General features: G+C 41.8%; 1 protein-coding gene across 4 annotated transcripts in view; it reads left to right on the forward strand.

The window, feature by feature from the left end:
- CLUAP1 (clusterin associated protein 1) overlaps positions 1-27,066 on the forward strand; it is a 142,747-nt gene that overhangs the window by 55,733 nt on the left and 59,948 nt on the right. For all 4 annotated transcript variants that reach the window (XM_067551104.1, XM_067551103.1, XM_067551106.1 and 1 more), the window contains exons 7-8: positions 3,340-3,473; positions 4,460-4,601. In XM_067551104.1, the coding sequence (XP_067407205.1) occupies positions 3,340-3,473; positions 4,460-4,601 (276 nt within the window). The remainder of the gene's footprint in view (positions 1-3,339; positions 3,474-4,459; positions 4,602-27,066) is intronic.

Below are 27,066 nucleotides of genomic sequence, written 5' to 3' on the forward strand. Positions count from 1 at the left end.
CCAGGCTGGCGGTGGTGCTGGGACTCCCTTGTAACCAGGGACACATTTCTCTTTAGATTTGTAGGATTTCTAAGTGACCCAACTTGAAGATTTTAAAAAGCATTGTTTTTAAATGGCCCCTTCCTGCGATCTTGAATGCCAAGTGTCAGCCTGGAACATTAATTGTTGAGAGACAAGCCAATAACTGGTGGGGTGTAATTGGCCAACAAAACAAGGCCCTATACTCACAACTCAGTGGCATTTCTCAGTTTGACTGTCTGCCTGTAACACGATTAGAGGCAAGAGTTGGTACTGACTGAGAAGAGCATGTAGTCAGGACACCTAAGAATGCGCTGAGTTAGGGCAGCCTACCAAGTAGTCTCCACCAGTGAGGATTTCATGAGACCCTCGCCATGCTAAAGTGGCTATCTTGTACGCAGACCCCTAAAAAGAGGGTGTCTGTGCAAACACTGCTCCAGGGCTGAAAACATCCCAGAAACATAGCTGCCCCCACCAACTGGGTGGTGAGGGGGAATCAAGCCCAAACAATTTCAATTATTGAATAGCCAACTGTCTCCAACCACATGTATATGTGTAATTAGAGGAAGCATAGCTTCAGGTTTAAATAGCCACACCAAATCGATAGATCACTAGGTGATCTCTCCATCGGCTTTTTCTGCTGTTCACAGTCTATATGTAGCCTGAATATTGTTAATATGTATTGATATCCTAGGCAGTAGCTCCAATAAGCCAGTCTCAGCATATTAGAGTGGTTAGTTTCATGGGAAATATCAATAACGCAAACCCACCTCAGCTGATTAGTTCCGGACCAATTAATGAAACAATCTACTGTAGCGGAACAGCAAATAACCATCACTGCTGGAATTTCAACAAACACATAGCTCTTTCTTAATTAAACAACTTTCTAAAAGGATCAAAGTTTCTAAGGTGCAAATGCTTTGAACATACTCAGCACATTTTAACATGCTTCTTGAAGGGTTTTTTTCCCCCCTTTCCTGATTCCGCTAGAGTACATAGCACTATTCTGATTGCAATTTATTTTTGAAAAGATAGCCATGGCAGGACTAAGAAAAAAACCAAAGAGATCAAGACAGATTAAGATTCTTTATAAATGTGATATTTGTCAGAAAGAACAACACTTGGTATGATAAAAATATTGACAAAGGCTAAAAAGCTCACTGAAAGTAGCACTGAGAGATAAATGTATTCCTCAGTTGTGTGTTCACCTGCCGTCCTCTGAGATGGCCTTCTATATACTTCTTGTCAGGTTTCTTGTGAGGTGCTTTCCTTTTTCAGAGATGAGAAATTACAAAGTAAAAGCCATGGGCAGACTGCTTTAAAAAAGAGTGCAAAAAAGTGCATGCATGCAACATGATGGTTGAGATTTTAGATTCATGAGTCTCAGGAAGTACCAAGTTGTGAGTGCAGGGAGTTCTTGTGCAAATTAGTCTAACTCCACCAAAATCAGTGGAGCAATACTGATTTACCCTCGTTGAGGATCTGGCTCAAGATTCTGACATCAGCCATAATTTGGCTGTTTGGCACATACGTTCTTATTTTCTGTTAGTGAATGTGGTGTTACGGCCCGAACTGGAAGCCCACTGCCGGACTTGGTGCTAACTGCTGCGTGTAGTCCTGAAGACCTTACACTGTTGGACTTATAATAAAGGGTGGTGCAGAACTCTGCTGTTGCAAAAGGAACCCCAGGAGGCAATCTGCTTTAGGGAGACCAACTGCCTCCCTGAGCTCCACGAGCACACACCCACCACTACACTCTGGGATGCATCTTTCCCTCTCTGACTCCAGCCGGCTATGATGACCATTGTGTATGTTGTGAGGGGATGAGGGGGAACAGAGCCATCGCTGTACCTTCTGTCCATTCCTCCCCATCTTCTTTCAGGCATCATGTGCCCCTAGGGAAGTCATGGCTGCATTACCCTGAGGGGCAATCTTTTGTCCCATGCAAGGGAGAGAAGATGCTCTATTCCCTCCCACCCTCCGTATGCACACACAACCAGGCAGAATCTGGATGCCTGGTAGTGTTTATAGGATCAACCTCTAATTTTTATGCCACAATATACTTCATATGAGCATTATCAGCCTTGGAAAATGGTTAAGAAAATGTACCTCGCCTGGCACCAGATCTATTCACGCCTTTACAAAAATTATGATAATTGTGGTGATCAAAACACTATTTTTCTCATCTGCCAAGAAATAGATTACTCTTGGGCAAATGGGCGAGTACAATTTTGCATGTCTGCCTAAACTGGCTCAATTGCAGTTGCTTTGGACAACGTATTTTTGAAATTCCTCATTTTGAAGTGTTGAAAATCTCAACCATAGTGCTGCATCTGAATAGAATTCATCTAATTTCCTTTTTATTTAACTACAGGCAAACAGAAATAGAAAAGTACTCGGATTGCATCTTCAGATAATTGCTTCTTTGAATGCATAATCACTGAAATAAATACAACCTTACTGTAGACTATATTGCAACAGCACCAGGCTGGGTTTAGACCTGTTGTGTATTTGAATGCAGATTCACTTCTTTCAATCAGGAAGAATGAAACTGAAGAAGGCTCAGTGGATACTGTAAATGGGAACTTCTTCTAGTGTGTGATGAACAGAAACTCCTTGAATTTATTGTAACAAGCTGAGAGATCCTGTTTGGAACAGTCAAACCTAATAATTGTTTGCAGTTGTAACAGTGCCTTTAATCCAGAAGGCTCCTAAAGTGCTTTACAATTATTGCACCTAAAAATCACTTTACCCACCACTGAAATGTTGTCCACCCTGGAGTGCAATATGACAGCTGTTCAAAAGTGTATTGCAATATCATGCAACTGTTTAGGACAAGAACTGAAAAACACTATCCAGTTGAAACAGCAGAATGCATGCCAGGAGGCCATATATGGGTCCCAAGACAATGGCGTTGACTTACTTTCCTGCATTGTCAGTGCTCAGTAGTGCAGAACAATACTCTGTAATCCATATCTAATCCCAGGATCAGAAAGAGGGAAAGGAAAGCCAACTATTATGGGAGAACAGGGTTTTCTCTGTAGTGTTGACAACAAATAGGTTTGATTTGAAGATCAAATAATGACCTCTCTAATGCTGTCTGTGAGACTCATGGTGTCTGAGAAGCTAAACGATGATTGTAATAAGAGTGACACACAGGAGTGCTGGTAGGACTGATCTTTGGATGAGCTGGTCATGTGACATTGTTTATGGTTATAAAACTCTGCGATAACACAAGGTGCAAGATAATGCAGAATCAGATCCAGAATCTGAAAGATGATTGCAGTTACACATGACTCAGTCACTCATTCTCTCTTTCAGGAACAAGTCCAGAAGACTAAGGACATGTTGAATAATGTGGCCTCAGATGAAGCCAACTTGGAAGCCAAGATTGAAAAGAGAAAACTGGAACTGGAAAGAAACCAGAAGCGACTACAGACCCTACAGAGTGTCCGGTAAAGACAGTGTACCATTTATCCACTGCAGAATTAGTATAAATGGTGGTGATGTATATTCCTAATGTCCAGTGGGGTGAAGATTGACTAGTCTTTAAAGAGTCCGAGAAATATGATGGCCTCTGAGGAGTGCAATAAATATGGAGATTTGCCACTTCAAAAATGCCCAACCTCAGCTGTAATCATTAATTTTCCAATCGTGTTTTTAAACTAACATTTTGCTACTGTCAAGATGGCCAAAATATTACTTTATTTCTAGCTTCTCAGTCATATTGGGGTCTTGTATTGAGTATGAGCAATTTCTTCATTTGTGATCTCACTGAGAGAAAACAAAGAAAGTGGGGGGGTGGAAGTTCCTGTGTTATGTTTGTATATAAACGCTGTGATAAAAATCTTGTCTCTACCAGGTGGAGACATATGGGGTGGGCATGAGCAGTAGAGCAGAACTGGTCTGTGTGGTACAGGAGCCATGCTTCTGGCACAGGGTGGGATGGTTCTTTGCTGGTGGAGGATGGGCACACAGCCAACCACATTATTAGAAAGGTTCTGTTATAGAAATAGCATATCCTGGCAAGCACAGGTAGCAAGTAGAAGAACATGTGCTAGCCTGCTATGGGACTGCTGGGCCATGCCCGCTTTGAGACATGGAGCACTGAACAGCAAGAAAACTACACATCTCTTGCTAGTGTTGTCCTTCCTGCTAGGTAAAAGTACTGCCTTTCTGCTTACGTGGGTGGGTGTTTTGGAAGGGTGCCTATAATTCTCCTTTGTCCCAGCCCACCCGTACAACAGAAGGTAGAGTTTTGCTTAGTGATTCTAGTGTCTTTAAAATAATGTAAAGCATTTAAAGTGAAGAGAGTTGCTTTTTGGATTAGGCTAATAGTGTAGAAATGCAGAGGTAACTGAGAAAATGAAAGTGCAGGTTGCAGAGTTATGACTACAAATTTCATTTCTTTTCTGTGGTGTTTTATCTCTGTGCTCTCCAGACCAGCCTTTATGGATGAGTACGAGAAGATCGAGGAGGAGCTGCAGAAGCAGTACAGCAGTTATCTGGAAAAATTCCGCAATCTGGCCTATCTGGAACAGCAACTGGATGATCATCACAGGCTGGAGCAGGAGAGGTTTGAGGTAAGAAAGTTTTGTGTTTCCAAACAGAACAGTAGATTAGCTAAATGTACTTATTTAACCTCTGCTCTATTATGCATGTCACCATTCATGATCTAGCAATAGCCATAAAGACTTTCAGTGCCTCCTGCTGCTTCCCACAGCAGCATGCTAGCAGTTAATACATACCCTTGGAGCTGTGTCTCCAGTGATAAGATTGTTGTTTTTGTGTCCTCTAGTTTTGAACTGGAGTGATCCTGAACAGACAAGATAACGCATTTTTAGCTCATGAGTCAGTGGAGTTAAGCTGTTGTAAAATCTGCATAAATGAGATCAGCATCTGGCACTGCTGTCTTTTCCAATCACTGCAACTTTTCCCCTATCGTCTTTTATTTCTTCTTTTATCTCTCACATACTTCCCAAGGTTCACAAAGAACCAATTTTCAGCAGTTCTGAATTCCCACTTTCTAGTTTTTAAAACCAATGGGTGAATCTTGCAACTTTACAGTGCATGTATTTACAATTATCAGGAACTCTTTATTTCATTAGGGCTTGTCTACATGGCAAGTTAATTGTGTGGCAAGCCAAGATGTGAATGTATAACTCACCAGCTTGCTGCACAGTAATATCTTGTGTGGACGCTGCTAAAGTGCACTAGAAGTGCCAGAGTGTAGTTTGGCATGCTACACTTTGCAACTGACTTTCACTGTGCGATAGCAGGGTGTTACTGTGCAGCAAGCTGGTGCACTATAGATTCACACCCTGACTTCCACTGCAGAAACTTATCATGCGGACAAGCCTTTACTCTTTTCTCAGTGCTTTGTCAACTAGTGTGTCTAACTGTCTCCTTGCATAAGGTTCTCCAATGTCCTCATTATCATTCTCTTAATTAAAAACTGACCCAAAAATAGCCATTAAAAGTGTAGCAGTTTTGGATTCCCCCCTCATGTGGCCTTCATTCTTGTTCTGTAGGAGTCTTATGTGTTCCCTTGACTCCATGAGCTGCATTAGTTCAGCTTGCTTTCTCCTTTCCTTTTATATTTGCATTTCCTGATGGATTTCCTTCTTCCCTCCTTTTCCATTTCATATACAGGTGGCTGCAAATCTTTCACCAGTCCTTCTTTCAGCTACTTTTCCTTGTAGTTTTTGTTACTGGTACTGTCAGTCTTTGGGCTTACTGCTTACCATTACTTTTTTGTCCTTTATTTTAACACATTAATGTTGTTTATTTCCACCTCTTACATCTGCATACCCTTCAATATATGTGTCCATATTGAGCGGTGTTTTTAATATACAGAGCTTCCTTTTTTTCGGACCTTCCTGTAGATCATATCCTTCTTTACTAGTACAGGTTGCCCCTGTCTCTTCTGTCTCCTTATTTATACGTGACCTTTTGTCTCTCACACTGAGCCATCAGCCTGGATATTCGCTACAGTGCAGCTCCAGGGCATCTGAGCAGCAAAAATATTCTGCATTGAGGGGCTGTGCATGAGGTTATTGGTACTCAGAATATGAATGTATGTTAATTTTGCTTTTGCAGCATCAATTTGCATCCATCTGGGGTCTGAAAATGAATAGTTACAGAATTTGGCTGCAAGTTTTTGTGTACCTTCCCCCTTTGGCATCATGATGACTTTGCTTTAGTCATGATGAAATTCCTTCTCATCCCTTTATGCTATCCTCTTGCCTAAACATCTATCCAGAAAGTGTATTTTGTACACTGTGGGTTTTTGCATGGAATAAGAATTGTAAGCAGCAGAGCACAGTCGATAGGGGAGGTTCATACTTAGGCTGCTTTGTAACCATGGGGAAAACAAGATCATTTAATAAAATCTATGATTTCTGTCACAATATGTACATATTGTGAGAAAAGTATTTTTTCATGCTGATTGGACAGCGCTAATACAGCTATTTTGCTGCATTGTTCGCACAAAGTATAAAAGAAACTGTCTGAAAGATAACTAATAAGGGTCTTGAAAAATTGGTGTATGATTGACAAGTCCATCAAGGAGTTTGACAGTTTATTAATCAATGTAATCCAGTTCCTTATTTGCATTATTTTTTATCAGCATCATCACTTTGGTCATTAGTTCATGTGATTCTAATCTGTAGCCCACCCCATATTTTCACCCATTTGGTTTATAATGCTGTAGTCCATATGCAGATCTTTGGCAGAAAAGAAGTACGTATGTCTCTGACTGAAAAATCAGCTTGTAATGAAGCCTAAAATCTGATTTCTCCTTTGTTTTTAAATATTGTCAAAACTTTATACTGAGACTAGAAATATTTTGGACAGCTGGTTGAGACCATTTATAAATTGCTGCATGGCAGTTGGTAATGAATGTGCATCCAACTGTTCAGAAGATTTATGTTTATAGCACCTCACATACTTCCCCTCTCTCTCTCTCTCACTCACACATACACAATATCTACCCATATACATAGGACCTTAGGTATTTATTAAGGTGATACCTAAGTATGACGGGGTCCCCTGCGGTGCAACCTGGACTGTGGGACCACTGAGCTCTCTGTTCCACCAACCTGGGGTATCCCTCCCTCACTGTGATGCTTTGTTAAGGCACAAATCTCTGGCAGGTACTGCACTTACACAGACATCCACAGGCAGGGACTCACCCGACTGAGTTACATGAATGATCTCCCAGACACTCATGAACTATCAATAGGGAGGCTCCAGCCACTTCCCTCCAGCTCCCCAAGCATGCTCCCCAGAACTGTATCATCTTGCACTGGTCAGAAGCCTGGCCAGTGTAAATTCATTACCCAGTCCGTCCCACCCTCAATGTGGAGAGGACACATACTAGCCTTTGTAAACTGAGCTGAGATTTCCTAAGCACTTCAGCCAAAACACACTGTTTTAGGTAAAATATAAAACAGATTCATTAACTACAGAAAGATATTATAAGTAGCAAGCATAGAGATCAAAGTTGGTTACTTAAGAAATAAAATAAATTTGCAATCTGAGTTCTACAAACTAAACAGGATTTGAATCAAAGTGTCTCACCGTGACAGAGGGTATAGTTCCTCAGTACACAGACTTCCTGGGACTCTTTTCTAGCTAGCCTGGGATCGCCTTCCCCCATTCAAAGTCTTCGTTCTCCAGACATTTCTCCAGGAGTTGAGTTGGGGGGTGGGGGGGGGGGGGGAGTGGAGTGGAGTGGGAGAGACCAAGTGATTATGTCACTTCCCATCTTTTATATGTTCTTCCAGCTTACTGGAAAGGTCTTTGTGTGGCATGGGGGTCAGGCAGTCCTCATTGGTCAAGCAGTCTCCATTGTATATAGTCTCTGGGATAGTGGATTCCTTCCTTGATGGGTGTTGATGAGCCATTAACTGCTGTCCGGCTACTTCACTGTTGTACTTGAAAGGCTGGTTGTGGGTGTTCCCAACCTCACAATATATTTCGGTAACACCCACATAGCAAAACTTCATAACTTCACATACAATGATAGCACATACAATTCAACATTATATTAATGTCCAACAGATCAAGACCTTTAAAATGATACCTTACAAGGTTTTAAAATGATACTTTTGTGCAAAATATATCATAACTACATGACAGTGGTGGGTATGGGGTTTCCAGGGTTCTGCTGTGAGGCACAGAGAGTCACACTAAGCATCACACAACTTTAAGGGGTGTAAAAGTTTGTAAGAAAAAGTTATGTGTATCTCTCCATTCCACGAGGTGGGTACTGAGACTTTTGTGTGTGCAAATTTATTTTGAGGCATTTGTCCTGGGGAAAAGTCTTCAAGAAAAAGGTGTGTTTTATGCCTAGATCTGAATGCCATCAGTGCAGCTGTGCCGATGTAGTGCTTCTAATGTAGACCTGTCCTCATGGTCCTGCCATTGAGAATGCATTGTGACCCATGTCTAAGAGTCCATGCTGAGGTTTTTCAACTGCATTGTCCCTGTGAAGTATGATAGTTTGTGGGAACCCCTGTTTGTTTAAATATCTGTGTATTGAAGTAGAGAGGAGCCCTCCTGGAAATCTCTTCATGGCCTGTTCCAGCAGCATTAATCCACTTCCCTTCTCTCCTACCTTTTAGTTACTATTGTCCTAATAAACAGGCTTCCTTCAGCCACCACTTGCATCATTTGTTTTGTAACAGGGCAGTAAAACAACAGCAAGAAGTGCCCTTAACCTGTGATAGACTTTCAGGGGATTCCAGCAGGAACATCAGATCACAAGATAGGTTGTAATTCATGTTTATGATGTACTGAAAACATCTAGAGAATAGTATTGACTTCTAGGTTAGAGAACCAGAGAGACCTAATGATTCTTATGGGGTAAAGTGAAACTCTGCATCACATCCTATGAATTACCTTCAAAATAATGTTCTTCTTGAAGGCAACAAGGATAAACTGATGTCCAGGGCGGATCTTGGGTCTAAATACAGGCTTGAGGACAACTGGTTTTTCAGCTCTATGCAGATGCTCAGCTGCCTGACCCAAATCCATCTCTTAAGCATTTCTGGGACTAGGAGAGGTTTACAGGTCCCACTTCAATGTCTGGCACAAATAAGATCTGAAAAACTATAGGAGATCAGTCTTATTTATGCTGTGGCTTGGCGAAAACTGAGCTCTCATTGGCTGTAGTGGATTACCAACCCCTTTAGTTACCTCTCATCAAGTGCCCTTTAGGGGGATGGCTGGTCTGGAAGGTCTCATCCCCAGTGATACCTTAGACAAAAAAATGTTTCAAGCCTAAGGTAAACAGCTTGAAAAAATGTTTGGAAAAAATTTGCGCTAAAATGTGTGCTGTATTGTTACAGCCATGTCGGTCCCAGGATACTAGAGAGACAAGGTGGGTGAGGTAATGGCTGAAGAAAAACTCTGTATAAGCTTGAAAGTCTCTCTCACCAACAAAAGTTGATCCAATAAAAGATATTACCTCACCCACCTTGTCTCTCTATGATATAACACTAACATTTTGGAAATGACGATTTGCCCTTGTTGTTCTGGACTTTTATTATCACTGTATCCTTTCCAGAATCAACAGAGGAAAAATGACTAAAGTGCAAGATAATACATTTAATCCATTGCAATAGCCAGTCCCTTAAACTATCAAAGCTTCTTCCTAAACACCACATTGATTTTCCAATCCTTACTTGTCTTTTGTTCTTCCAATCAAATTTTAACGATCTTTTGTTGGAGAAATGATAGTCAGTTCTTTTGTCATCTTTGTCTGTGTGTTTTGTTTAATAGCTTGCTAGCGAAAAGAGCAACTGCAGTGTAATTAGATTAACTCTGCACCCCCAGGTACCATTCAATATTGAGGGCTAATTTCTACCTGACCTTCCTTGAACAAATGAATGTTTATAGGATGAAATCTCACTCCAATCTAAAGACTGGATGAATAATGAGACTGTAATTTCTAGTGCGCTTAGACACAGAGCAGTTGTGCATACTGTGCTGATGTTGTACAGCTAATGACATTGGCCAGAGTTAATTTACTAATTAGAAAAGTGATTTAAAGATTGCACCTAAGTACAGGTTTTTTAATTTAAATGACACCCACCAACCCATATAAAAGCACAATGCTATTTCCTTACCATTTCAAAAGGATGTAGTTGTATAAAGAGAAGGATGTTGTAACTTTAATTATACTAGTCCCCAGCCTCCTATTCCTCTCATCCAACAGTAGTCCCCTAACAACCACTGCTGTGAGAACATTTCTCAAGTGCCTATCCTTGGAATTGAACTTCTCAAAATATTTAAAAACTCACCACCTGGAACCTGAAACTTTTGTTATTTGGTCAGATAGTTTAGTTCAGTTGGCAATAATAAAATAACACTTGCCTGTTTCCTGTGAAAGCCCTTTGGAATGTGTGGTAAGTATTACATTATTTCCATTTTATCCCCTACCATTCACTGGCATATCTGGGGAAGTCATCTCTCCTTTTGGTAAGACTTTACTGATTGATAAGTCCTTACTGGATTTGGGGAGACTGAATATAGATATATTGTCCTTTCAAGGTTCCTTTGCTTTTTCAGTCACCCCTCCTCTTCCAGCATTATCCTCTTGTGCTGCTGGATGACTTGGGCCCATCCCTTGGGCATCAGTGCGTGACCAAGTGATTTCTGGTTTGTGTATTAGACCTTCTCAGAGATTTGTCAGGACTTTTCTGCTTGTGTAGAAAAACATTAATTATCACTGGTTGTTTTTAGATGAAAATCATTCCCTGACATGTAGACTATTAAAGTTGCTATATCTTTGAATATGTTGTAAAAGCATTGGTTTGGGCCTTTCAGATATAGGGCTTTGAACCTGGCTGTAGCCCATAGGCGGTGCCTAACTTTCCTGTGCCTTTTAAAATGTAACTGATGGCTGAGCAAAACTGAGGTAAAGGAAAAAGATGTTTTGAAACTGAACCCAGTTCGACGGCATAATTTGATAATAAATGTATTGTTTAGAGTCAGAGAGTGTAAGGCCACAAGGGACCCAGTAGATCATCTAGTCTGATCTCCTGTATGGCCAAGGCCACCAACACCACCCAGCGTCCACGCACTAAACCCAACAAGTGAAATTAGACCAAAGTATTACAGCCCTCAGGAGACTAAGGATACATCTACACTGCAAAAAAAGAACCCAGTAGCAACGAGTCTCGGAGCCCAAGCTAACTGACTCAGGCTAGTTGGGTTCTCACTACTGGGCTGAAAATAGCAGTGTAGAGACATGGGCTGGGGCCTGGGCTTCAAGACGCTCCCCTGCTTGCCACATTTCAGGGCCTGGGCTCCAGCCTGAACTCGAACAACTACATTATTATGTTTAGCCTTGTAGTGTGAGCCTCGCGCTCCCAAGTCAGTTGATTGGAGCTCTGAGACTCGCTGCTGCAGGTCTTTTATTTAAGTATAGATGTACCCAAAGCAGCTACAGGCAGAGAATGGGTGGGGGGGGAATGCACCAGTGCCTGAGGCCCCTGCAATGGCAGGACGTTGATTAAGTGAGATATACGCAGATGATCCTGGCAAGGGACCAACACCCCATGCTGCAGATGAAAGCAAAAAAATCCCAAAGTCAGTGCCAATCTGGTACAGGGGACAGTTCCTTCCTGACTGCACATATGGCGATCAGTTAGACTCCGAGCACATGAGTAAGAACCAGCCAGCCAAGCACCCAAGAGAGAGAATGCTCAGAGCCACCTCAGAGCACTGGCCCCCTCTGTGCAGTGACCCGTCTCCAGATGTGGCCATCCCTGAGGCTTCAGAAGAAGAAGACAAAAGCAGAATACACTGGATGGGGGGTAGTAATCCCTTCCTGATCCCTACAGCTGATTGGCTGAAATCCTAAAACATAGGATTTTAGGATCATCTAACATGAACCCTCAAGACTGCCTAACCCTGCCCCCCACTTTCACAAGCAACCCCCATCATACAATCCCATTCAAATTTGTCCATCTCTCTCTCAAAACTAATTGTTTGTCCCCACAGCTCCTACTGGAAGGCTGTTCCAGAACCTCACTCCTCTGATGGTTAGAAATCTAACATCCAGCCTCAAATTTATTTTTGGCAAGTTTATACCCATTTGTTCTTGGGCCAAGATTGCCCTTTAGCTTAAATAGTAGCTCTTCATCCTCCCTGGTGTTTACCCCCACAATGTATTTATAGAGAGTGATCATATCCCCCCTCAGCCTTAGTTTTGCTAGGCTAAACAAGCCAAGCTCTTCCAGCCCCCTCCATTCACCTGGTCATCCTAGCTCTTCCAATTTGAAGAGCTGTTCCAACCTATTCCAATTTGAATTAATCTTTCTTGAATATTAGGTGACCAGAATTGTACACAGTATTCCAAATGAGGTCTTATCTGTGTCTTGTACAAGGCCATTCATATTTCTCTATCTCTACTGGAAATGCCTCTCTTGATTCATCCTAGAGTCACATTAGCCTTGCTCGCAGCCAGATCACATTGGTGGCTCCTAGTCATCCTGTGATCGACCAACACACCCCAAGTCTCTACTACTTATTGGCCACTTTTGCCTGCTCTCTTTCTCCCTGCTCAGCTCAGCCATCAAAGCATGGGCAGAGTTTGTCTTTTCAAAATAGTTCTTCAACGAACTTTCTTCCCCTTCAGCTATCTTTGCCTAAGAGATTACCTCAGAAAACTTTATTCTTTATGTTGCTTCCATCAGTTGTCTATTCAGGAGTGCCAGTGTAGTGGATACATAATCTTGTACTCTCTCTCTAGGAGCAATCTTGGCCATTGTGACAGTAATGCATTTGGCCTTCACTAGCATAAGGAATGGAAGTCCTAAAGTCATTGTTAAGCCAACATCTCTGCCATGGCATCACTTAAGCAACCATCTTTTACCCTGCAGTGTCCTGGCAATTTTTAGAGTTACATCTTCTAGATGGTTCTGAAAAGGAGTTCATTACTGCTTTGGAGGCTTAGCAGCTATTCAATGGATCTTTAGGAATAGATCTATGCCCTGCCTGAGGCAGTATGGTCCAGGGGATAGGGTACTGAATAAGAAGTTAGGAGACTTAGTTTCGATTCCCTGTTCTGACATTGACTCACTGTGTGACCTGCACAAGTAACACAATCTCAGGCTACATCTACAGAGGCAAGCAGGGGCACTGGCCAGCCAGGCCGAGTACATACCCATGGGGCTCAGATGGGTTTGTACTCAGCACGACTAGCTCATGTTGCTGCTTGTCACTGCCCATGCTACTTCGGCTATACTACTATTTTTGGTGAGCTAGTGTAGGTATGTCTACACAAGCTGGGAATCACACCCCTAGCTCCACACCCATAGTGTGTCTCATTTTGTCTTTTGTGAAAGGAGGGTTTTAATGTTTACTGACCCTGGTAAAGTGTTTGAGATCAATAGGAGAAAACATTGTAAGTGCTAAGCTTCTTTAAAAGCTTCTAATAATACACAGTTGAACCTGAGATCACCCTGATTAAGCAATCTCTTATTAATAGACTAACACAGGGAAACCGCAAATATATTGAGTGCATTTCTACTCCATCACTGTTAGAAGGACGCCTTAATTAAACCATTGATTTCTCATCAGTACCTTGGGTGATCACTTAAAACACATTTCGCTATTTTGAAGGCAGCTATCACTCTGGTCTCTGAGTGCTATCTCTGTCCTTGATTTAATTTTATTCATTTTGTGCTTTTGATAAATTTTGCAATGAACTGTCCAATTTGAAATATTTAATCAGGAAATTCCCATCACACAATCTCCTGATTACAGCAGCCAGACGGAAGGTTAATATAAAAAGTATTTGGTTACAGTCTTCAATTCTCTAGCTAAGCACATTTAAATCATGCATATTTAGGAACATTCTTATGGGCACCAGGAGACCACTTCAGTCCAATGTAGCTAAATGTTACTGAATATCAGATTTAAAAGTAGGCACAGAAATCTTAATTATTAATTGCTTCTATTTTGGCAGCGCTTAGTCTGGTTTGCAAGTCTGATGGTCTTGGAGTGCAGCTCCTCATTTTCCTGTCCTATGGGAAAGACATTTCAGAAGTAGTTTAACCCTTCACCATATAGTTCAGCACACAATAAAACGTACATATTAATACATGCTGTGATTGTCTGAGTGAAGCAAGGTTTTACACTCAACTCCATGGCAGTTCTCTATGTGTCTCTCTGTAACATAATAACTTTTGAATGCCACTTCTGATCAATTCCAGAATTTCAGGCAACGTTCTAACCGTCAGTGGGCAGAACACTTTTGGGAATAAGCAGAAAACTGGAAGGAGGAAATAGGGGACATATGGAGCCCTTATATGTGGTTAGCATTCTCCCCTCTCCTTCAACCACCCAGTTATCTATAAAATCAAAGAACCAGTTGATAACAGCCATTAACAGCTTCCAGGATAAGAATACCCTGCCCATCTCAGCTCTGCCCATCTTCCCAATATAGTTTAAAAATGCTGATGCCCTGAACCACATATATTCCAGATAGAAAGAAAAGAAATAAGAATGGGGGGACAGCACAATGGGATTGGGGGTGGGGGCGGGTGGGGGTCGGAGGAACTCAGGGAGCCCCTGGTGTATTTAATGCATTTGGCCTACAGAAGCAGCAAAGTGTGCAATCCTCTAGAGCAGGGGTTTTCAACCTTTTTTCATTTGCAGACCCCTAAAATATTTCAAATAGAGGTGCGGACCCCTTTGGAAGTCTTAGATATAGTCTGCAGATCCACAGGGGTCTGTGGACCACAGGTTGAAAACCATTCCTGTAGTACTATTATGCCAACTGGTTTTAGACTCATAAATGCACATCTAACTGTTCCTTAGTAGTTATATGTCCATGCTTCTGGCATTTATTTGTATAGTGTCCTCCTTTAAAAGCCCCACAAAGAGAGTTTACAGGAAATGAATTATTGACTAAAGAGAAAAGGAAGGCTAAAATGATATTTAAAGGATTTAAAGTGACTCAAGGAAGGGCGGGTGGGGCAGAGAGATTCCAGATGGGGGAGCACCCATTTGGGGGAGAGAAGAGAGGAGGAAATGAAGACCAGTGGAACTGATGGGAGGATTCAACTATGGACTGTTGGTCAAAGAACCCCTGTGGGAAGGAAAAGAGAATTACATCAAAAATGAATAGGTAACCAGTGAAGGTAATGGAAAATAAAAATGATACAGATCACCTTTCTGGAGAGAGTGAATACTGTTTGTATCTCACTGTAGTTTACAAAGCAGAGATTTAGAGGGTTTTTTGCCTTCCTCTGCAGCATGAGACACAGGGCACTTGCTGATGGATTCTGTGTACCTTGAAGTCTTTAAACAATTATTTGAGGACTTCAATAACTCAATCATAAGTTAGGGGTCTATTACAGGACTGGGTGGGTGAGATTCTGTGGCCTGCGTTGTGCATGAAGTCGGACTAGATAATCGTAATGGTCCCTTCTGACCTTAAAGTCTAAGAGTAAGAGTATAACTGCCAAGGGAGAACTTATTTAGAGCACGGATAATTTCGCAGAGGCAGAATCAAGGTAGAGATGTATTCTGGCAACAATTCAGGTGATGCTAGAGACAAAGAAACTGTGGAAAGAAAAGGACAATTACAAGATTTCTGCATAGAAGTAAAAGTCTAAATTAAGGAGAATGATAATGAATTCAGAGATGTAGGACCCAGAAACAAGACTTCAGTATTCGAAGCACTCACTACTGGTGTAGCCAGAAGCTAACAAAGTCAAGACAGGCAGAGGTAGGCAATAAAGGAACTAGAAAAGGACTCAGGTTAAAAGTGGCAGTGGGGTGTCCCAGAGACAGAAGATGGATGGAGAAGAGGGTCCAGTTGAGGTTTGTGGTTTCATAACTCGCTCTTCTCTTGTTTTTCTGAGTTTCACTCAGAACCTTCATATTTTTGATGTTGAGGGTGGATGTTAAAATATCTAAGGGAATCCAGTTAATATGTAAACCTACCATTTTCATGACCTTGGCTGTAGTGAGGAACCCACATAGACAGTGTCCTAATGAGCCTAGGTTTATGGCACATTTCAAACTAAGTGTTTATAGAATAGAGGATTGCTATTTTCTGGTCCAGTACCCTTCCTTCAGCAGGGGTGAGAACTATATGGATGCTGCAGAGGAAGATGATCCTTCCCCCCTCCTCCATGCACTCAGAGTTAAATCCTGGACCAAACCTGAGTAGTTCAGTTGGGGTGGGGTGTGGGGGCCAGGGTACCATAAGGGATGAGAGGAAAGAAATGTGTCATCCAGTTCTCAAAGTGGCCGCTGAACTGTTCTGTGGTTGCTACAGCTGTAGATCCTGGGAAGAGTTGCTCAGTAGGGACCAATGGCTGATGGTCTGTGTAGCAGCAGAGCCACTGGCTCCACCCCTGTTTCCAGCACATAAACCCCACTGTACAGGGATACATCCCTGCAGCTCTATACTCTGCAATATACAGGCATGCAAACCCCTTCATAGGCTCCCCAAATCCAGCTCCTGTTCTCCCCTTGCAACAGAACCACACTGACTTCATGACATCTCGGGCCCTCCCTTGCTGTGGAAGGGGTGGGAATTGGAGGGAACGTGTTTGTCTCTTGGTCAATTATGTAATGCTGTATAGGGATGAGAGGTGGGGGAGAATTCATCCTGACCGTGCAAACAATTAGTTTGCTTCTTTGAAGCATGAGATTGAATTATCCTTATCGTTAACTTAGCTTGCAGAGCTGCAAATTCTGTTAGTAGTTATAAAACTATCCAGCTGTTTTTTAAAATCCAGCCACAAATTTGTCTTTTTGACTTCCTGCACAACACATACACTGACTAAAAAAGTGTGTCCACTTTATGGGTTCTATATGTACTGCCCATTAGCCATGTTCCGATACTATTACAGAAGAAGTAAGAGAAAAGAGCTGATCAGTTTTCAGTCTGCACTAACTTTTTCTGCATTGCTGGTTTGTGCACAATATTAATATTCCTTTAAAGTACTATTGATGTGTGAATTATGAAATAGAAATCTAACTAGCCTAAAATTCATGAAGACTTCGGAACAACCATATATAATTTCAAGAAGCATAGATCAAGCAGATCAAAAATTCTGAATCACAGAGGTCAATATGGAATCAGAAATCATTCAGAGAAACCATTTTAGTTCAAGTGATATAAAAACCAAGAAAGCTCATTAAAAAAAAAAAGTTCTAGTTAGTCCTGGATACTTATGGTCTCCCTGGTTGTTGGAAATATGTGGCACAGAATTACATGAATAGGTTGTGTTATAAAGATGTATTTGGAGTAAAGGCCAAGCACTTTGTCACCATTTGCACTAGTGCAAAGTGGCTATAAAACATCAACATTTGATTTTGTTGCATTTTACACCCACTTTTCACAGGGGTAAGTGATTCTGTAAAGAGGAATAGGGAATTGGGGGTTTTAGTGGTTAAATAATCCTCATATTATTGGTTGTATAGAAATAACTGTTAGATTACAATTCTGTTGTGAGTATGAACTCCTAGTTAAAGCTCTTATGTACAAGCTGTTCCCTCCGAGTCCTGCTTTGCAAACATATGGTGCATTGTCCTATTAATATTAATTACCATACTTCATGTGACGTACTTTTCTGAAGGACGCATGAACATCATCAAGGTTTCTTGATGGGACATTCTAACATTGAGACATCAGTGCGCCAAATTTTGAGTCAGTCACTTTCAGGACCATCACAGTGAGGTCAGGAACCAGGTTTAAGGAGTGGGAAAGAAATTCTGAGGGGGAATTGTCCCTCATCTTTGCCCAGGTGTTGCTATGCAGTTATTGATCTCCACCCTCCTATCGACTCAAAGGTGTAGCCAGATATTTGATTACACTCGCAGTTCGTTCTTAAAAATGTGCTCGAGACCAAGTAACCCAACATAGCCACATTTATTGTCTGAAGACAAAGCATTATAATACAAATAGGAGACCTATATACTTTTCTTCTGGGAAGCAATTCTTATCTCACAGCACATTCATCTTACACAGGTGTGCTTCAAAGATATTAATTTCAGTGAGTAGTATTTATAATACGATTTTACAAGTTACAAAACTCTTTACATGTCACTAAAACCAACCCAACAGTTCATAACAGTTCCTTAACTTGTTGTTTTGTTCTGCACTTTTCTTACCTCTGTTTTGGGTACAACATTCCATACCAATTGGACATAAAGGTACAGCTCAACCTGTGCTAGGACATAACATTCATGTATCTTGTCTTTGTCATGCTTCCTGTTTTCTAATTTCAAAGCTTATCAAAGTGTGTGGGATAGTTGTTGTGAGAGGCTGACAATATCCTGCAATATTCTGAACAAACCTTATAATCACCAGAGGCGGATTTGGAAAGGAATTTTCCCCCAGATCAGATTGACAGAGACCCTGGGGTTTCTTTGCCTTCCTCTGCAGCATGGGGTACAGGTCACTTGCTGGTTTGAACTAGAGTAAATGATGGATTCTTTGTAACTTTGTCTTTAAATCAAGATCTGAGGACATCAGCCGTGCTAGGCGCTTTCAGCAGGGGAGGACAGGTCTATTGAGGCAGAGTTCCAAATAGACAGTGGAAGTGAATTTAATACTGGTGAAAGGTTCAAATTGGCACTTTTGTAAACTGATCCCTATATAGCCACTGAAAAGAGATGGCGTGGCAAAAGCAGGGTAAACTCCCCCCACCAAACAATTCTCCCCCACCACTCGATCTCAATCTTAAACTGGAGGGACCACCATTGGGGTGAAAATAGAACACCGCAGCCATTTGCTTGATAGCCTCTCTCCTGACACAGCCCTACAAGGGGACCAATTTCTGCTGATGGATTTTGTGATGTGCGCTCCAGTTCATTAGGGACTTAGCCAAAATGCACCAATTTATTTTATATTGCCTACCAAACAGCCAACAGATGGTAGGGAATTTTGATTACCACAAACAAGGGCTGGATTGGAACTAATGACCTCAAGATGGGAGGCCGCATATTCCACTACTAATTCCTTGAGCCATCCAGTCCACCAAGAACAGGTACTCTTCACCATAACAAATACTATACGTGAAAAGAGTGAATAATCCTGACTCCCTGTGGAATGCTTTTAAGTGTTTGTTTGTGCTCTCTTTGGCATTGAGACAGAATAATGGTGACGTTAAATTACAGAAATGAGTTGTGGTAAATGTTTTGTGGGAGTGTGGGAAGCACAGCTGTGACTAGTAATTTCCCATCAATATTAATTTGGATAATAAATTTCTCCAAACAATGCAAACTGACCCCAGGTTTATACTGCAGAATCATAAATTCATTCATATAAATGTCACACATCCAGCCAATATAACTTGTAAACAAATACAATAATAATGTAATACATCAAGGGAATAGCAAATGAGCTGTTATTGAGTCATTACAATTCATACCTTTCCCAGAACTGGAGAGAAAAGAAAGCAAATAAACAGGTGAGTCTTCGTAGTAAACCATTGTGTTTGAAGGTCCCTGCTCTATCATATGATTTCAGACAGTGGACCAGTCCAGAGGGGTAGCACTGACTGGAACAGAGACTTTTAAAGTGCTGTGGTCCCATGTGTACAGTGGCCCTTAAATGTTGATGAAATTCATATGGTGAAAATGTCAGTATTTTTCCTTTGCTAGCTATGGTTAGGTTCCATCTCTTGGCCCTATATGATGGCTTCTCAGTTCCTGACAGCATTGGATGTAATATCTTCCCCCAGGCTCACCCTCTAAGTTGGGTGTCTAGTGTGAAAGATACTTTTTTTTTTTGCCCTAGGCAGCAGTGGTCAGACTTTTTACCATGCAACCTGATGAAATCCCTATATTTTGACCCCGCTGCCCCACTCATAACACGCCAGCAGGAGCTTTTCCTTGTCTCTCTCTACACTGATTAACACTGAGACATGGAGGTGCATCTTCAGTCCAGGGGGCAAGAGCTAATCTTCTTTAGATCAGCCTGAGCTACCACAGCAGCAGCACAAATCCTTAACCAGAGAAGTTATGACCAGTAACTGCTGGCCTCAGCCCCGACCAGTCAGTGGAATGAGAGCCCAAGCTCAATACTCTCCAGATAGCTGAGCTGCAGCAGGAGATAGGCCAGCACACTACTTTCTAAAGAAAAGCAGAGGCTATTTGACTGAATGTACTGTTCCAGATAAATTATTTGATGGCTGGATATTCAGAAATGAGATACATTGGCTGATCCAACTGGAAAATTAATTAGGTTGTGTAAGATCTTTACAGAAAATAAATAGTCTACAACTGCCATATTTTACCAGGTTTTTCAGGGATCTTTTATTGTGAAATGGCAAGGACACATCAGCAGTAGAGTCCGAAATCTGATCTTCGGATTTGTGTTGGGTGAGCTGGGGTGGCAATGTCTTGACTGTACAAATTCCTCCATGAAACATACTGAAATGAAGAGGGATTACGCAAATTGGGATCATTCAGTTTTAAGCTGTGGCTGCTCTGTGCTTGGATTTTTGGGGTACTATTATAAAAGAACATTAAGATGCTTCCTCCCACACTCAAAAACTCTGGGACAGAAAGGAGACCAAGGCAGTGGCATATTTATAGTCCAGCAGTTTTTTCATGGAGTGTAGTAAGATAACTCAGATATTTAATCGCTGCAATATTTGAATTTTACATCACTGTAACGCCACTGAAATTAATGGACTCACAGCAGCATAAAACTGCTGTAATGGAATGGTAAATTAGGCCATTTGTGTTTATGTGAGTGGGTATTTCAGTTAACTCAGAAGATAAAAATAAATCTATCTTTTAATACAGTATATTCCTGATTATCTGAACAGCACGGGGACATGCTGTAATCAAGTTTGTGTAATCAAGAGTGCAGGAGCTGCAGCACAGCGGGGCTGTGGAGGGGCTGCCTGTGCTGGCGCAGAAGCCATTCAGCTGCAGCATGGCTCCCCAGGGCGGGGACCTCTGCTTTATTATCCAATCTCCTTATAACCTTATAATCTCCAGGGGGAGAAGAAAGGGATTCAGATAATGCGGAGGATCAGATGATAGGGTTTCAGTAAATCAGGCGTATACTGTAGTTGTAATGAAGAAATTAAGGCTGTAAGGTTATAAGACGGGGTGGCTTGTCTTAATTAAAATAAGGAATCTTTAGGCTGAATAGCAGAAAAACTCTGTTAGCCTGTCAAGTAATCTCCCAAAGGGAGTGATAGAAATATTATTGTTTGGCCCACGTAAAATTAGATTGAACAAAGCACCAGTAAAGATAAAATAGGAAGCAATCCTGCAGTCTCAAAGAGATGTCTTGGAAGACCTAAATGGGCTTTGCCATCTGTATCTGTGGGTGTTTGAAGTCCTGAGAAGCCAGCCGTGACTGCAGTATTTTAGTTTAGTGTCCTTGCAGATGACTATTTCTTCCAGGGTTACTCCTCTTCTAAACACACCTTCTTTATAGCTGCCGGTGTGCTTTGCTCCATAGAAGAATGCTATAAATATGGTGCAAGTAAATCATTTCTACAAATAGAATCAGTTCTACACTCTTTTCTGTGGCAGGGTGAGATGCTCTCTAGTTGGTAGAGACTCTTGTAACTCAATGCCCTGGGAGGGTCATTAGCAGCGGGACTCAAACCTGGAACCTCTGGTTCTAAAAGCCTGAGCTGCTTTTGCTTGAGCTGAAAGGTCCAAGTCTGCTAGTTCATAGGCTGTACAGACTCCTACATCTCTCTGGTTTGGCCACAAGAGTAAGCAAGGGTTACGCTTAACACTGAGCTCCAGTGCCACAAATTTAAATTGAGCACACACTGTTGGTTGCTTGAATTTGTTATTGAATGTCTTGTCTCATGATTCCACATTTTAAACATGAGTTTATCTAAATGCAGTCTGACAATCACATGGTCACATGCACTGGTGATTTTCCATTTTCTGTCTCTCTGCTTTTGTCCTTCTGGCGGGGGGAAAATAAATGCCAATTAATGCAGCTATAGAGTGGTTAATTTAAATGCACAAAGGGGTGGAAATCAAAGTTATGAGTTCCCTGAACGACTATAACTTGGATGCAGTACATGGACCGTAAATATTAAGGGCCAAATCTTGAGTCCCAGCATATAGCAGAATTGGAACTTCTCATGACTGCAATGTGGTTTGTAAGTGAAACAGCGGTGTAAATCCAAAATGTAGTGATATATCTTGTATAAAGCAAACAAGAAGTAACCAACTGCCCCCAGCAAGTAAAAGCAATAAACAAGAGTAGGGAAAAGCCAAATCTCAGAAGCTTCAAAAAAGAAGAAGAGAAAGAAGAATGCAGTATAGAGAAGTATAATTTGGAATGGCAAGCTCATCAAAACCCAATAGCAATCCCTGAGTTGGCACAGCTTGTTATTAAGTAGATAAAGTTGTGCTGAACTGAACTGCCATCCTCCTTTTAGGAGCCTTCACGTCATTTGTGTAAAATTCTCTTTGACATTTAATTTAAATTACCATGCATCCTAATGTTCAGCCCAAAATAAACACATGATAGCAGCAGAGAACAGGAGTGTTTGAAGAGGATTTGTTTTGTTCTGTAGAAAACGAATCTGAAAAGCTAAATACCTTGAAGAGCAGCAGCTGTTGATCACAGACCAGGCAGGGGCAGGTGAAGGTGGAGAAAACCATGCAGAAAGCATTTGAATGATGTTGAAAAGTACTCTGGAGGCATGACCCAAGGAAAAATATTTACTTACTTCATAAAGATGAAAAGGGAGAGGAGGAGAAAGCAAACAGGCTTCTTGTGAGACATTAAAAAGGGCAACTCTGTTTATACATTGTCATTAAACCCAATCCACAGGGCAAAACCAATTTTTTTAATTACAAAGTGTGGATTTGTCTCTTCCTAGTTACTGCTTTTCCTACTTCAATCTCTACTCGTTTGGTTACTCTGAGGGATTCTTTTAACTCATAGATGAAAACTTTGTGCACAGACCACTTATTAAGGTGACCAAAATAGATGCTGATCTGTTTTAAATCTCCCCATGACTCTACCACTCAGCTCTACCAGATTATGAAGCATACTGTTCAGTTTAGACCGAGATTTACCTCTGTTCTGCAAAAGTTGGTGGTTCTTACTGCTAATTAGTGGAATTTATTTAAGTTATAAAATGCTGAATCATGATATGGCTGATTTAGAAAAAATTATAGATGATAGAGAAATTAAACTGGCATCATTTCAAGCTTCTTATTCTGCTGTTTGGGTTGTATCACTTTATTTTTAGTCTTTAGCCATTGATAACTATTCTTTGAGTATGGTCTTTAAACAGTTGTGCACCCACCTTATAGTAATTTCATCTAGACCTTTTCCCTGGTTTGCTTATGAGAACGTCATATTGGACTGTGTCAAAAGCCTTATTAATATCAAGATATATCATGTCTACTGCTTCCTCCCATCCACTAGGCCAGTAACCCTGCCAAAGAAGGCAATTAGGTTGGTTTGGCATGATTTGTTCTTGATAAGTCCATCCTAGCTTATAACTATTCATCTTCTAGGGGCTTACAAATCAATTGTTTAATCATTTGTTCCAGTATCTTTCTCAGTATCGACATTAGGTTGACCATTCTATAATTCTCCAGGTCCTGTTTGTTCTCTTTTAAAGATAAGTACTATGATTGCTCTTCTCTAGTCCTTTGGGACCCCACATGTCCTCCATCAGTTCTTGATGCTATTTGCTAATGGTTCCAAGACTGCTTCAGCTAATTTCTCAAGTACCTTAACTTAAATTTCATCAGGCTCTGCTGACTTGAATAAATCTAACTTATCTAAATATTTTGCAAATTCTTCTTTCCCTGTTTTGGCTTGCTTTCCTTCCTCCTTAATATTAATTGTGTTGAGTATCTGGTCATCATTAACTTTTTTAATGAAGACTGAAGCAAAGTAGGTATTAAACATGTCAGCCTTCTTGATGTCATCAGTTTTTAGCTCTCCTTCTCCACTAAGTACAGGACCTGAACTGTTCTTTGTCTTTCTCTTGTTATTAATGTATTTAAAGAACTTCTTATTGTCGTTTTTGTTCCTTGCTAGTTGTAACTCATTTTGTGCCTTAGCCTTTCTGATTTTGTCCTTACATTGTTGTGCTATTCTTGTGTACTCCTCCTTAGCAATTCGTCTTTGTTTCCACTTTTTTGTGGGATTCCTTTTTCATTTTCAGGTCACTGAAGAGTGTCTGATGGAACCATATTGATCTCATACTATTCTTCCTATCTTTCCTTTGCATTGGAATAGTTTGCGTTGTGCATTTAGTATTGTCTCCTTGAGGAGCTGCAAGCTCTCCTGAATTCCTTTTTCCCTTAGATTTTCTTCTCAAGGGACCAGTTTTCTGAGTTTGTTAAAGTCTACTTTCCTTAGCATCATGGAGTCTATCACTTTGTGATCAATTTCACTAAAATTGTCTTTCACCTTCAGATTTGCAACCAATTCCTCCCTGTTGGTCAGAATCAAGTCTAAAATGGCTGTCTTCCAGTTACTTCCTCCACTTTCTGAAACAAAAGTGTCCCCAGGACATTCCGAGAACTTACTGGAAATTTTGTGTTTTGCTGTATTACTTTTCCAACAGATGTCTGAGTAGGTAAAGTCACCCATTACTACCAGGTCTTGTGTTTTAGATATTTCTATTATTTGTTCTAGAAATGCCTCATCCTCCTCCTCTTCCTGATTTGGTGGCCTATTGTAGATCCCAACCATGGTGTCACCCCTATTTTTCCCTTTTTGTCTTTACCCAAAGACGTTCAACTGGTCTGCCTTTCTTTCTAGACTCAGAACAAGTATACATATTCTTGGTCTATAATACAACCCCTCCTCCCTTTCTTCCTTGCCTGGCCTTCCTGAACAAGCCACACTCCTCTATACCAACATTCTAGTCATGAGACTTATCCCACCAAGTCTCTGTGGTGCCAATTAAATCATAATTTAGCTCATATTCTAATACTTTCATTTCTTTCTGTTTATTCCCCATACTTCTTGTATTTGTGATAGACAGCTAAAATATTCAGTTGACTCCTCTGTTAATTTACCTCTTATTGCTCCTGTGACCCTGTTGTAATTTTCTGTGTCCCTACCAACATCTAGCTCTCTGTTTTTTTATGCTTATTTGTGGCCTTTTGTCATCTGCCTCCTTTGAACATAGTTTAAAGCTCACCTCACTTGCTTGGTGAGTTGGTGCATTAAGATGCTCTTCCTGTTCTTGGTCAGGTGGACCCTATCTTTTCCCAGCAAAACTCCTAGAACAGAATCCGTCGTCAAGGATTCCAGAGCCCTCCCATCTACACCTTCTGCACAGCCATGTATTCATCCTCAGGATGTGCATGTCCCTGCCTGGGCCATTACCCTCAACCAAGGGGATGGATAAGAACACAACTGCACTAGGGTGACCAGCTGTCCCTATTTTATAGGGACAGTCCCGATATTCAGGACTTTGTCTTATATAGGCGATTATTACACCCCACCCCCATCCCAATTTTTCACACTTGCTATCTGGTCACCCTAACCTGCACTCCTGACTCCTTCACCCTTGCTCCCAGAGCCCTGTAGTCACTGCTGATTTTCTCAGGTGTATGCCTGGCAGTATCATTAGTACCCCACGGGTGAATGGCCTGCAGTTGTGTTCAGAGGAACGTATGAGTCTCAGCAACCTTTCCATAATATCTCAAATGTGGGCTTCTGAAAGGCAGCACCCCTTCTGGGACATCATATCAGGTCGACAGATGGATGCCTCCATCCCCCTGAGAAGAGAGCCTCGACCATCAGCACTTTGTGCCTCCTCCTCTTCAAAGCGGTAGACATGAGCCTTCCAGCCGTGGGGACAGGGGTCGTTCTTCCCCAGCCTTTGGGATCTGCTCCTCACCTCCTGTTGCCACTACAGCATACCAGTCCTTGATCATGTTGGACAGGGGACCTGGATGGGGTGTGCTGCACTGCCTAAGATGGACAACAGCCAGTCTCCTCCCCATAGAGCAGCTGTTTGTCTGTTTTTGTCCTTTGGTGCCACTGTAGTCCTCTGTAGTCAGCTATCATCTTCTGTCCCGGAAGTTTCCATGTGCATCCAGTTAATGAACTCCTTGGATGCCATGCAGATGAGTCGCATCCTCCTGTTGCTCTCTTACCTGCTTCCTGAGGGACTCCACCAATGGACACATCTCACATCTGGTGGTTTTCCCTGCCTGGCTTTCATTGACGGGGACATGCAGGCGCATTCCCAGCAAGGCAAGACCAGGGCCTGTATGGAAGCCTCCAGGGACAGGGTGAAGAGGCAGAGGAAGAGCTACCAATAGTGTTGGCAACACATGGTTTTCTTGACATTGCAGGTTCTTCCTTGTAGGAAAAGAAACACACAACCCTATATCTCCCTGCCTTCCTCAGCTGGTCAACTCTTTTAGTCTCCCAGCTACTTTTATTTCACCAGCCATGTGTCTTACCAGCCACTGAGAGCCTGCCCTATCTGAGGCCCCACAAAGTCACAAGACCTCCTCGTCAACTTCCTGGCGCTGGCCAATATGGCCATCCACCATACCAGGAGGAGGAAGCTGGACGGGGGACGGGTGTGCTCTCTAACTGTGAGGCCTACTTCAGATCCTCCGTTAAGTCACGTCTCCAGGCAGAGTTCCGCTGGGCAGTGTCCACTGGACCGCTGGATGCCTTTGTAAAGCAGTGGGCGTTGTCTGGGGTTCTCTGATCAGATCCCTGATTTTGAACCTGTGACCCTCACTCCTGTCTCTGGTTTTTCATTAGTCGTCCCTTGTAATCATCTGATTCCTGGGTCCAGTGGCTTATCCCCTTAACCTATGCAGCGGGGTCTTTAGATGTTCAATAGGTACCTTTGTTTCTCCAGCCATGTGTCTTACCAGTCACCAGCAGTCTGCATTCTTTTCAGTGCATGGCCCATGCACAGCTGGAAGGGGTGACTCAACCCCTCTCACTCAGCTGCCTCTTATTCAATCAAAACCTGCACTTCTGTCACTTAAAGAGCCCTTCAAAAACCCAGGCTTGTTGACTTTCCCAGCTTCCTTCTTGGCTCTGCTCTGACTCATCTTCCCAGGAATCAG

The sequence above is a fragment of the Emydura macquarii genome, unplaced genomic scaffold (genome assembly GCF_026122565.2).
Source record: "Emydura macquarii macquarii isolate MOO-44397 ecotype Brisbane River unplaced genomic scaffold, CSIRO-AGI_Emac_v2 contig_1348, whole genome shotgun sequence".
In the NCBI taxonomy this organism is placed as follows: Eukaryota; Metazoa; Chordata; order Testudines; family Chelidae; genus Emydura; species Emydura macquarii.